At 42.4% G+C, this 12,934-nt stretch overlaps 1 protein-coding gene across 3 annotated transcripts; it reads right to left on the reverse strand.

Annotated features, from left to right (window-relative positions):
- Positions 1 to 23: 23 nt before the first annotated feature.
- cgref1 (cell growth regulator with EF-hand domain 1) lies at positions 24 to 8,683 on the reverse strand. 3 transcript variants are annotated; one of them, XM_020501589.2, is made up of 6 exons: positions 8,559 to 8,683; positions 8,091 to 8,196; positions 5,870 to 5,941; positions 1,671 to 1,741; positions 1,447 to 1,571; positions 24 to 1,116 (listed from the first exon to the last, which is right to left on the reverse strand). In XM_020501589.2, exons 1-6 carry the CDS (start codon positions 8,593 to 8,595, stop codon positions 862 to 864), a joined length of 666 nt encoding a protein of 221 aa, XP_020357178.1. In that variant the 5' UTR covers positions 8,596 to 8,683; the 3' UTR covers positions 24 to 861. The 3 variants fall into 3 exon arrangements, with proteins under 3 accessions (XP_020357178.1, XP_020357179.1, XP_031643632.1); XM_020501590.2 differs by having other exon boundaries at positions 1,442 to 1,571; positions 8,559 to 8,669; XM_031787772.1 differs by lacking the exons at positions 8,091 to 8,196; positions 8,559 to 8,683 and adding an exon at positions 7,611 to 8,011.
- Between the last annotated feature and the right edge of the window lie 4,251 nt (positions 8,684 to 12,934).

Raw genomic sequence — 12,934 nt, forward strand, 5'->3', positions numbered from 1 at the left:
AGACCACTACCTACACAGGAAAGTTAGCATTAATTTGAGCTTTATTTTGTTTAGTCTTAAATATACAAACCTTCAATTCAGGAAAACATACAGTAAACCAAATATTCATTTGTTTCTTAAATTCCAAAAATGTATTTTAATTACATGAGAGAACATCCTAACCTAAATTGTAGATGACCCTTCTCCCCAATGTGTGTATTTGTTCATTCCCTTCATGGATTTGAAAGGAACTCGGAGAAAGAGGGCTACTCTGCATTGGGGCTGTGCAGGGAAGCAAGTCTTTGTACAACTCAAGTTTTAGTTTGCAGGTGGCATAAGGGACCAAGGTTCTTGAGCTGAGCTCCCAGTAAAACAATGTCCCTCAAATGCAGTAATGATGCCAAATCATGAGCTTCAGGGATTTTCCACATTTCTTAACTCTGTCCATACCTTTTCTGCTATTTAGCAGTGTAATGCATAGTATCTTTTGGCACAGAACACATTTCAAACCTGAGTTTCTTGTTCAGAAGAGCAATGATGAAATGTAACAGCAGCATAAACAATATGGCTGACATACCTTGACTTTGTACCAAAAAAGCAGACAATCCATCAGCTTTGAACTGAAACAAGACCCTCAAAGGGGGATGAGAGGCTGTGATTGGGTAACTCTGCATGTCAGTGAACAGGCTCCTGCTATTGGCTGACTCAACTCTCTGGACGGAAGTATTATAGTTGTGCTGTTTGCGTATTATAATTGTTTACATCTCAGGTTGCCCCTGATGTAGTACAGGAGCAGGCCTTGGTTGCTCATGATCAGCAGCAGTGGCCTATGGGATATGTGGTCCTTTTGCCTTTTCCTGTATAGAATGTTCATGTCTTAATTTACTGTCCATCTCCTGGCCTTGAGTCTTCCTCAATGAGCCGTTCCTCTGCTTCCTCTTCCTGCTCTGCCTCTTGTTTTGGTTCCTCAACGTTGACTCCCTCTTTGACATCTACACCCCCTTCCTGTTCAGGTGCACCCTGGGAGTTAGCGTCTGGCTGTTGTAGTTTGGGAGGAGAGAGAAGCTCAGGGGGAGCTATTAGACCGTCCTGGTTTAGATCCTGAGTCTGCAGGAGAAAGTCTACCATGGCCACCACCTGAAAAACACACACACAAGCATTGACCTAGGGTGCAGATGAACTAAGTGCAACACTGTACAGTCAGCTTCACAGTGTATATTCAGTTACGCTGAGCAACAGTAAGTCCTACAGTAACCCAATCTTTATATTTAGACAACAGTACAGGCTACATGATGTATGTGCATCCTGATATACAAACCCCTCTAACACTATGTCATGCTAGCTAGCTGGTCATCAACTGACTTTATGATCAGGACAGAATTATGTCAGTCAGTACAATATATGTCCTAACTACAACACTGAAGAGATTTTCTATAGATGTTCTCTATATATACACACACACCTCACCGTCTCTGCTGACTGTCCTCCAGGTGCATTGTGGGAGTTGTATTCAGAGAGCAGCTTCATTATCTCCAGGCCGTCCATGTGACCGCTGCGGTCATAGTCATGGAGACTGAACAGGAAGAACACCTCTGACCAGCAGGAAATAGGAAGATGATTCATTAATGTCACTGATTTCTTTTCTTTTTTTCTGTGTGTGTGTGTGTGTGTGTGTGTGTGTGTGTTTTTACCTTGTTCCCAGGTGCTATCCGGTCCTCCATGTCCCTCCTTTACGTTGGCCTTGATGTAGCTCTGCAGCAGCCTGACATACACAGAGGTTAGAGGTCAAGGGTTAGAAGGTTCAACCGCAGGCCCACCTGACTGGGTAGCACGGTACAGAAAGTACCAATGTAATCTACTCTAGATTTGTATCAAGATTTTACAAACAAACTCTCTGTGAAGGGATTGTTTCAGTGAGGATGGAATTCATCCCAACTACCGCTGAATACAGAGGTTCTCTTCCAGAAATAGATGAGTCGCATAATCCAATCAAAATCAAATGTTATTGGTCACATGACCTACACATATTTTGCAGATGTTAACGCAGGTGCAGCGAAATGCTTATGATACTCACTCCAACAGTACAGTAATACTATACTGATATTTTTTGTTTTATATTGTTAGATATATATATATATATACACAAGCAATACAGATCAGAGCGATGTCAGAGTCCAGAATATACGGTGCTGTAAAAATTTATTTTCCTCCTTTATAATCCTCTCTATACTGAATATTATCAGATCTTCGACCAAAACCTAATATTAGATAAAGGGAACCTGAGTGAACAAATAACACAACAATTACATACTTACTTCATTTATATCAAAAACAAAGTTATGCTACACCCAATGCCCCTGTGTGAAAAAGTAATTGCCCTCTTACACTGAATAACTGGTTGTGCCACCTTTAGCTCCAATGACTCCAACCAAACTGCTTCCTGTAGTTGTTGATCAGACTCTCATATCGCCGTGGGGGAATTTTGGCCCACTCTTCCATGTAGAACAGCTTTAACTCTGCGGGATTTGTGGGTTTTCAAGCATGAACTGTTTGTTTCATGTCCTGCCACAACATCTCAATTCGGTCTGAACTTTGACTGTGACACCACCTTGTACAGCAGACCTAATGGTTCCTTCTTTCAAGGCAAATCGTCCAGGTCCTGAAACCGCAAAACATCCCCAAACCATCACACTACCACCACCATGCTTGACGGTTGGTATAAGGTTCTTACTGTGGAATGCAGTGTTTGGTTTTCACCAGACATAGCGGGACCCATCTCATCCAAAAGTAAAAATGTTTTGACTCATCTGTCCATAGAACATTATTGATGATAATCCAGGTGCTTCCAGGTGTTTTTTTGTAAAACTTAGTCAACTTTTTAAAAATGATTTTTGTAGCACCAGATGGATACAATGTTGCCAGCATTAGTATCACTACAGCTCTGTGGGCTCTGTGAATAACGGAAATGTTTGACCACCCATTACTAATTAGTAGACTGTTTGAAATTGGCCTCGGTCAGGCAGCCTGCAATTGGTTTGAAAACTACCTGACAGACAGGACACAATATATTTCATCAGGTTACCTTGATATTACTAAAGGTGTCCCACAAGGATCAATTATGGTCCCTGTACTTTTTACTATCGATATAAACAATATTATTTGCCTGTAAGAAATTGTAACCACTTGTATGTGGATGATACCTGGTATTCGTGTTGCCCCTTCGGTTGAAAAGGCTTTCAGAACTGCCCTTTTAAAAAAAAAAATGCAATTACAACTTAATGCAGGTAAAACTAAGTATATGTTATTTTCCAAAAATAATAAAAAAAATGTATCTGATGATTTATGCATTTGGAAAGTATTTCCACATTTTGTTACGTTACAGCCTTATTCTAAAATTGATACATATCAATCTACACACAATACCCCACAATGAAAAAGTGAAAACATGTTTAAGAATTATTTTGTGAATGTATTAAAAATAAAAAATAAAAGAAATACCTTATTTAAATAAGTATTCAGACACTTTGTAATACGTATGACTCAAAATTGAGCTCAGGTGTCTCCTGTTTCCATTGATTATCCTTTCTACAACTTGATTGGAGTCCACCCACTGGTAAATTAAATTGATTGGACATGATTAAGAAAGGCACACACCTGTCTATATAAGATCCCCTGGGGAAGGGTACCAACAAAAGTCTGTAGCATTGAAGGTCCCCAAGAACACAGTGGTCTCCATCATTCTTAAATGGAAGAAGTTTGGAAACAAAGACAAAAGACTCTTCCTAGAGCTGGCCGCCCGGCCAAACTGAGCAATCGGGGGAGAAGGGCCTTGGTCAGGGAGGTGACCAAGAACCCGATGGTCACTCTGACAGAGCTCCAGAGTTCCTCTGTGGAGATGGGAGAACCTTCCAGAAGGACAACCATTTCTGCAACACTCCAACAATCAGGCTTTTATGGTAGAGTGGCCAGACGGAAGCCACTCCTCAGTAAAAGGCACATAACAGCACGCTTGGAGTTTGCCAAAAAGGACTCTCAGACCATAATAAACATGATTCTCTGGTCTGATGAAACCAAGATTGAACTCTTTGGCCTGAATGCCAAGCGTCACGTCTGGAGGAAACCTGGCGCCAACCCTTTGGTGAAGCATGATGGTGGCAGCATCATGCTGTGGGAATGGTTTTCAGCAGCAGAGACTGGGAGACCTGGGAAAGATGAACGGTGCAAAGTACAGAGAGTACAGAGGGGTGAAGGTTAACCTTCCAACAGGACAACGACCGGCAAAGTCTCTGAATGTCCTTGAGTGGCCCAGCCAGAGCCCTTACTTGAACTCGATCTAACATCTCTGGAGAGACCTGAAAATTGCTGTGCAGCAACGCTTCCCATCCAACATGACAGAGCTTGAGATGATCTGCAGAGAAGAATGGGAGAAACTGCCCAAATACAGGTGTGACAAGCTTGTAGCGTCATACCCAAGAAGAATCGATGCTGTATTCGCTGCAAAAGGTGCTTCAACAAAGTACTGAGTAAAGGGTCTGAATACATATGTCAACTTGATATTTCAGTTTTTCGTTTTTTATACATTTGCAAAAAAATCTAAAAACCTGTTTTTTCTTTGTCATTATGGGCTATTGTGATGTTATTATGGGCTATTGTGATGTTATTATGGGCTATTGTGATGTTATTATGGGGTATTGTGATGTCATTATGGGGTATTGTGATGTCATTATGGGGTATTGTGATGTCATTATGGGCTATTGTGTGTAGATTGATGAGGGAAAAAAAACTATTTAATCAATTTTATAATAAGGCTGTAACGTAACAAAATGTGGAACCAGTCAAGGGGTCTGAATACTTTCTGAATGCTCTGTATGTACATTGGATGGTGCCCACGATGATCATGTCACCGCTTATAACAAAAAGCCCTCTTTCAAAAAGCATATTGATGAGTTAGTTAAGAATTAAAACAGGCTTCCTGTTTAGGAATAGATCATATATTTAGTTAAAAAGCAGTTAGAAAACAAATCATTCAGTCGAAATTTCATACCGGTTATAGACAATGGTGATATCGTCTGTGAATGCAGCTGCCACAGTATTGAAACCATAGACAGTTTATCATAACATTATTACAAGTTATATTACAAGTGCCAGGTCCAGTACACATCACTGCTTTCTGTATCAGAAGGCTGGCCCTCTTTAAAGTCTCGTAGATCATTGCACTATTTTTCTTTATAAAGCCCTCTTGAACAAGCTTTCGCCGTACCTTATTTCATTGTTAACCTACAGACGTACGAGCTACCAGACCCGGTCTCAGGGACGGAACCGGTCTCAGGGATGGAACCGGTCTCAGGGACGGAACCGGTCTCAGGGACGGAACCGGTCTCAGGGACGGACCCGGTCTCAGGGACGGACCCGGTCTCAGGGACGGACCCGGTATAAGGGAAGGACCCAGTCTCAGGGACGGATAACTCTGCACATCCCTTCCATCTCCACTGAGTTATAAAAATCTGCTTTTTAGTTTTTTTTGCACCTTACTTGTGGAATAATCTCCAGAACTCTCAACAATGTTATGTTTTGGTACCACTAGGGACATTCAGATGGCTGATTCATGGCCTTTTACCTGAAGAATGGGTTTGTTTTTTCTGATAGTATTTTGTCATTTGATAACTGCGTTATATTTGTCAATATTTCACATTTGTATGATTGTGTACATGCAGGGCTCCCTAGGAAAAGAGGCCTTGGTTAAATAAAGACATTTTAAAAAAATGGTTAAATACGGGCTGGAGCAAAACCCTGCACACCCACTAGCTCTCTTTCCCTGCTTCAACCCTGTATTTAATAGAGTTGGCCCCTAGCTGGAATAAAGGGTTTTAAAGTAAAAGATGCCACTAACCTGCGGTCCTCCTCTCCAGAGCCGAAGGGATTGGCCAGTGTGAAAGGGGGAAGGGCTCCTACTGACTGTACTCTGTGGGACACACACAGAGAGAGTGAGACAGAGAGAGAGACAGAGACACGCACAGAGAGAGAGAGACAGAGAGAGAGAGAGAGAGAGAGAGAGAGAGAGACAGAGAGAGAGAGAGAGAGACAGAGAGAGAGAGAGAGAGAGAGAGAGACAGAGACAGAGAGAGAGAGAGAGAGAGAGAGAGACAGAGACAGAAGGAGAGAGAGAGAGAGAGAGAGAGAGAGAGAGAGAGAGACAGAGAGAGAGAGACAGAGACAGAAGGAGAGAGAGAGAGAGACAGAGAGAGAGAGAGAGAGAGAGAGAGAGAGAGACAGAGACAGAGACAGAGACAGAAAAAGATAACTACTTAACACATTGGAAAGAATTAACAAAAAAAACAGAGCAAACTAGAATGCTATTTGGCCCTACACAGAGAGTACACAGCGGCAGAATACCTGACCACTGTGACTGACCCAAAACTAAGGAAAGCCTTGACTATGTACAGACTCAGTGAGCATAGCCTTGCTATTGAGAAAGGCCGCCGTAGGCAGACTTGGCTCTCAAGAGAAGACAGGCTATGTGCTCACTGCCCACAAAATGAGGTGGAAACTGAGCTGCACTTCCTAACCTCCTGCCCAATGTATGACCATATTAGAGAGACATATTTCCCTCAGATTACACAGATCCACAAAGAATTCGAAAACAAATCCAATTTTGAAAAACTCCCATATCTACTGGGTGAAATTCCACAGTGTGCCATCACAGCAGCAAGATTTGTGACCTGTTGCCACGAGAAAAGGGCAACCAGTGAAGAACAAACACCATTGTAAATACAACCCATATTTATGCTTATTTAGCCATTTGTACATTGTTAGAACACTGTATATATATATATAATATGACATTTGTAATGTCTTTACTGTTTTGAAACTTCTGTATGTGTAATGTTTACTGTTCATTTTTGTTGTTTTTCACTTTATATATTCACTTTGTATGTTGTCTACCTCACTTGCTTTGGCAATGTTAACACATGTTTCCCATGCCAATAAAGCCCTTGAATTGAATTGAATTGACAGAGACAGAGACAGAGACAGAGACAGAGACAGAGACAGAGACAGAGACAGAGACAGACAGAGAGAGAGAGACAGAGAGAGAGAGACAGAGAGAGAGAGACAGAGAGAGAGAGAGAGACAGAGGGAGAGACAGAGGGAGAGACAGAGACAGAGAGAGAGGCAGAGAGAGAGAGAGAGAGAGAGAGAGAGACAGAGAGAGAGAGAGAGAGACAGAGACAGAGAGAGAGAGAGAGAGAGAGAGAGAGAGAGAGAGAGAGAGAGAGAGAGAGAGAGAGAGAGAGAGAGAGAGAGAGAGAGAGAGAGAGAGAGAGAGAGACAGAGAGAGAGAGAGAGAGAGAGAGAGAGAGAGAGAGAGAGAGAGACAGAGAGAGAGAGAGAGAGAGAGACAGAGAGAGAGACAGAGAGAGAGAGACAGAGAGAGAGAGACAGAGACAGAGAGAAGGGTGATAACAGAAATGATCAGTGTTGGTTTTATGGCTAGTATTAAGTGCAGGGAAAGTTTCCCTTTGACCTACACCTGAAGTGATACATAAACAGGCTGCCTCTGAACTCTGACACATATCTCTCTCTGTTGTTGTTACCAGCCAGGGACATGTTGTGATGTAATCCAGTGGCCTCACCTGAGTGTTTCCTTAACATCATACTTCCTGTTTCTGTTATTCCTACATGACCTGAAAGACAGTGCAACAGTATAGCCTACATTTCTAGCTCTGATCACAGGTCTAGATAAATATCCTGAAAAATAAATGAACCAGTAATGTACAAGGCTAGCTGGCATTGACTGTCTGCTCAGTGCCCACAATTTTTCTAGCAACCAACCACGCGGTCACACCTCAGAGGCGGTTGTGATGTAAACTCACATACAGGTACAGTACATACAGTGTAGTCTGTTGTCTGACAGGCTCACCAAGAAATATAAACAACAAAAGCACGACAAAACGTAACATAAATTGAACTGGAAAAGTCACCCTGCTGGAAAATCCACTTTTGACCCGTTTGGATTTTGAGCTGGTAATTTTAAAACCTTGACGGCAAATTATCTCCACTCTATACTTTCATTGCACGTGCGTGCGCGAGCGCGTGTGTGTGTCAGGGCCTACCTTTGGTCCTCCGGCACCTGTGGCGCGGACACACACTGGTGTGCGAGCAGGAGCAGGGATAGCATACCTGTCACCAGCATGTCCGCGCCAGACTCTAACGACGCACCTGCAAGCGCAACAAGCAATGTCGCAATCATTCTTCAGGCTCGACAGGTCCGATATTGAACATTGTAGGCGTGTTGTATATCACATTTAGGCCGATAATTTACTTATTAAAACATGTTGAAATGTTATTCTGGAACAAATGTGTAATAACCGTAGGTTATGAGAAATAATCATCATAACGTATAGCAATGATTTAAAACATTTCCATTATTCCCATACAGCTATGGTGATGCTAATGCTGCAACATTTCACCCCATCTGGTGCTACAAAAGTTTCAATCTTTCACTCAAAATGGAATCTATCAGTTATGATGCATTGGGCTAAATTGTTGCAATCGTACATCGCAATGTTTTCATATCCTACCTGTTGGCCTGTTTGATGAGTAGAAAAACAAACGCATCCTAACGTCCTGTTGTCAATTCCGATTGTGATTTCATAGCGGAAGATTCTACCTTTCAGCCCAACCCACTCGCCCTCCGGTAATATCTACACTAAACTGCGCAGCCGCGAGAGGCCTGGGCCGCGGACAAATAATAAAAAAATATATCCTTCCTTCCTCCCTTTCTTTAAAGTAATCACTGATCTGACAAGACAGGAGAGTTGGAAGCTATATGGAGCCCCTGATTACATATATCTAGCTTTGTTAACTTTAGATAATAAATATCCTCATGTAGAGGAGGAATTATAAAAGTAATAAAATGAAAGAAGGATGTATTTTGAAAGTAATCGAACTGGCATCTGTTTTGGTCAAAGGACAGCATCCACGTGGAAACCGAGGCGAGGACGTGTCTGCGCTGGTCAGTACGGTATCGCGGGAGCTCTCTCTCTCTACGTCCTATACCTGAGACGCCACGTAGCTGCAGTTGACTAGGCACAAATCAGGCGGGATTAGATAGTGTGTGTGTGTGCAGCTGGGTTCCTACTGTTCTTCAGTGTTCTTCCCCCCGATGCCTCTCTTTCTCTCTCGTGTACAAACTGTAGGCTACTTTTCTGCATGGATTGTGAGCGCGGATCGCCACCAAAAGGGTGCATGGCAGTGGTCTATTAGTAGGTCACTCATACAGTCTCACAGGCAGGCTACAATGGTCCAATACCTACACTTCATTGAGAACAGACACGAAAACATTCACCTTTGTTTATAATGTCACGTTTGACTAGACAACATATACTGATTTCCTTTTGTATCTTTACTGCTCTAAATTACGTTTGATTCCAGTTTCTAATAGCAATAAGGCACCTTGGGGGTTTGTGAAATATGGCCAACATACCATGACTAAGGCCTGTGTCCAGGCACTCTGCGTTGCATCGTGCTTAAGAACAGCCCTTAGCCGTGGTATATTGGCCCTATACCACACCTCCTTGGGCCTTATTGCTTAAATATACCACGTTTGTCAACCAATCAGCATTCAGGGCTCGAACCACCCAGTTTATCATTTAAAAATATGCCCTGGAATATTTTATTCTAATACTTGATGTTGCAACATTTTTGACATGTATTTGCTCACGGAGAAAAAGACCACATAAGAAAGGTAGTAGCTGTTTTTTCCCCTTTTCAAAATCAGCCTAGAATCAGGTGAGGAGTATGTAGCTCACAGCAGGTTGGTGGAGGACGGGCTCGTGGTAAAGGCTGGAGTGGAGCTGGTGGAATGGTATCATCCACATGGTTTCTATCAGTAGGTCACTCATACAGTCTCACAGGCAGGCTACATTGGTCCAATACCTACACTTCATTTAGAACGGACACGAAAACAATCACCTTTGTTTATAATGTCACGTTTGACTAGACAACATATACTGATTTCCTTTTGGGATATGTTTTAGCCTACTTGTCTCTGGGAAAGCTTGGTGTAGGAGACTGTAGGAAGCTGTAGGAGACTGTAGGAGGCTGTAGGAGACTATAGGAGGCTGTAGGAGACTGTAGGAAGCTGTAGGAGGCTGTAGGAGACTGTAGGAAGCTGTAGGAGACTGTAGGAGGATGTAGGAGACTGTAGGAAGCTGTAGGAGGCTGTAGGAGACTGTAGGAAGCTGTAGGAGGCTGTAGGAGACTGTAGGAGGCTGTAGGAGACTATAGGAGGCTGTAGGAGACTATAGGAGGCTGTAGGAGGCTGTAGTGGGGTATCGCTGCTCTGTCAACGAGTTGAAACAATGACTGGCCCAAGGGCAATACATTCATATCAGTGTGTGTGTGTTTATATGTATGTGTGTGTGTTTATGTGTGTGGGTATGTGTGTGTGTTTATGTGTGTGGGTATGTGTGTGTGTTTATGTGTATGTGTGTGTGTTTATGTGTGTGGGTATGTGTGTGTGCGTGTTTATGTGTATGTGTGCGTATATGTGTGTGCGTGTGTGTGTGTGCATGTGTGCGTATCTGTGTGTGTGCATGTGTATGTGTGTGTGTGTGTGTGTGTGTGTGTGTGTGCGTGTGTGTATGTGAATGACCTCATAGCACCGTTCCACTGTGACGGTTTGTTTTGGCCACTAGATGGTAATCTAGTCTCACTGACAAATGTCCACCCTGCTGTTGCTCTGTCTCTCACTTGACAGGGAAATAAAGCCTGACACACTATTGTCTAAGGGATGAGAGAGCAAACAGACGAAGGAGAAATGGGGGAAGGCAGCAAGGGAGGGAGGAAAGAAGAAGATGTGGTAGAGAGAAGGAGAGATGGGGAAGGCAGCAAGGGAGGGAGGAAAGAAGAAGATGTGGTAGAGAGAAGGAGAGATGGGGGAAGGCAGCAAGGGAGGAAGGAAAGAAGAAGATGTGGTAGAGAGAAGGAGAGATGGGGGAAGGCAGCAAGGGAGGAAGGAAAGAAGAAGATGTGGTAGAGAGAAGGAGAGATGGGGAAGGCAGCAAGGGAGGGAGGAAAGAAGAAGATGTGGTAGAGAGAAGGAGAGATGGGGGAAGGCAGCAAGGGAGGAAGGAAAGAAGATGTGGTAGAGAGAAGGAGAGATGGGGAAGGCAGCAAGGGAGGGAGGAAAGAAGAAGATGTGGTAGAGAGAACAAGCAGAGGGCTTGAGTCCAGTGAGGGAGAAAAAGAGAGATGGAGGGAGAGAGATTACAACCATTTGTACATTGTTACAACACTGTATATATATATATTATATATATATTATATATATATATAATATGACATTTGTAATGTCTTTATTGTTTTGAAACTTCTGTATGTGTAATGTTTACTGTTCATTTTTATTGTTTATTTCACTTTTGTATATTATCTACCTCACTTGCTTTGGCTGTGTTAACACATGTTTCCCATCCCAATAAAGCCCCTTGAATTGAATTGAATTGAGATTGAAGTGTTGGTTAACAGCAGGGAACAGAAGACGTTCTCAGCCTGATCCCTGTGTTGGATGGACTGGGAGTAAGAGAGCGACTGTGACATACACACACACACACACACGCACGCACACACACACACACACACACACACACACACACACACACACACACACACACACACACACACACACACACACACACACACACACACACACACACACACGCACACATACACACTTTATATTTGTAGCACAGTCATACTTGACGTAGCACATTTATACAGTATGTCATATTGTGTACATATCAGTTGTATTACGTCATGTTCTACTTTCCTCAAATGACTTGTTTCTTATTGTCAAGTGTCTTCTAGTTATTATTGATAGGGATTATTATTGTAGAGTGTCTTCTAGTTATTATTGATAGGGATTATTATTGTAGAGTGTCTTCTAGTTATTATTGATAGGGATTATTATTGTAGAGTGACTTCTAGTTATTATTGATAGGGATTATTATTGTAGAGTGACTTCTAGTTATTATTGATAGGGATTATTATTGTCAAGTGACTTCTAGTTATTATTGATAGGGATTATTATTGTAGAGTGACTTCTAGTTATTATTGATAGGGATTATTATTGTAGAGTGACTTCTAGTTATTATTGATAGGGATTATTATTGTAGAGTGACTTCTAGTTATTATTGATAGGGATTATTATTGTAGAGTGACTTCTAGTTATTATTGATAGGGATTATTATTGTCAAGTGACTTCTAGTTATTATTGATAGGGAATATTATTGTGAAAGCATTTCAGTGCACATTTTTTACCTTCTGTAAACTGTGTACGTGACGAATACAATTTGATTTGACAAACACACACACACACACACACAAGCACGCACACACACACACACACACACACACACACACACACACACACACACACACACACACACACACACACACACACACACACACACACACACACACACACACACACACACACACACACACACCACACACACACACACCACACACACCACACACACACACACACACACAGTGAAAGATGGGTCCTCCAGGACATAGTCATCATGCCAGTTCCTCTGTCGAGACTCAACCTCCTGACCCCAAAATGGCCAGGATGATCGCTCAAGATTGACTTCCAAAATTCTGAGGACGTCGGGAAATGTCTTCAAAACTGGCTACTAATCAAATCAAATCAATTAAATTGTTATTTGTCACATGCGCCAAATACAACAGGTGCAGACCTCACTGTGAAATGCTTACTTACTAGGGGCAACAGTACGTGCTATTACTATCAAGTGGGCTTGTGTTTTGCTTGGGCAGTGTGGAAGGGGGAGGTGGATGGGCCTAATCCCAAGACTCCGTATCCGAAGGTCATGTTTCCCAAACCTTAACCCTTAACTTAACCATTCAGAATGCATTCTTAAACGTAATGTTT

The sequence above is a fragment of the Oncorhynchus kisutch genome, linkage group LG14 (assembly GCF_002021735.2).
Source record: "Oncorhynchus kisutch isolate 150728-3 linkage group LG14, Okis_V2, whole genome shotgun sequence".
In the NCBI taxonomy this organism is placed as follows: Eukaryota; Metazoa; Chordata; class Actinopteri; order Salmoniformes; family Salmonidae; genus Oncorhynchus; species Oncorhynchus kisutch.

Coding starts and splice junctions, on each gene's coding strand:
- cgref1 (XM_031787772.1), bottom strand. CDS start 7,768: ATGCCAGCTAGCCTTGTACATTACTGGTTCATTTATTTTTCAGGATAT. Junction 5,942..7,610: donor GATGTTAAGGAAACACTCAG/GTGAGGCCACTG, acceptor TGTGTCCCACAG/AGTACAGTCAGTAGGAGCCC. Junction 1,117..1,446: donor GAGGACAGTCAGCAGAGACG/GTGAGGTGTGTG, acceptor TGTGTTTTTCAG/GTGGTGGCCATGGTAGACTT.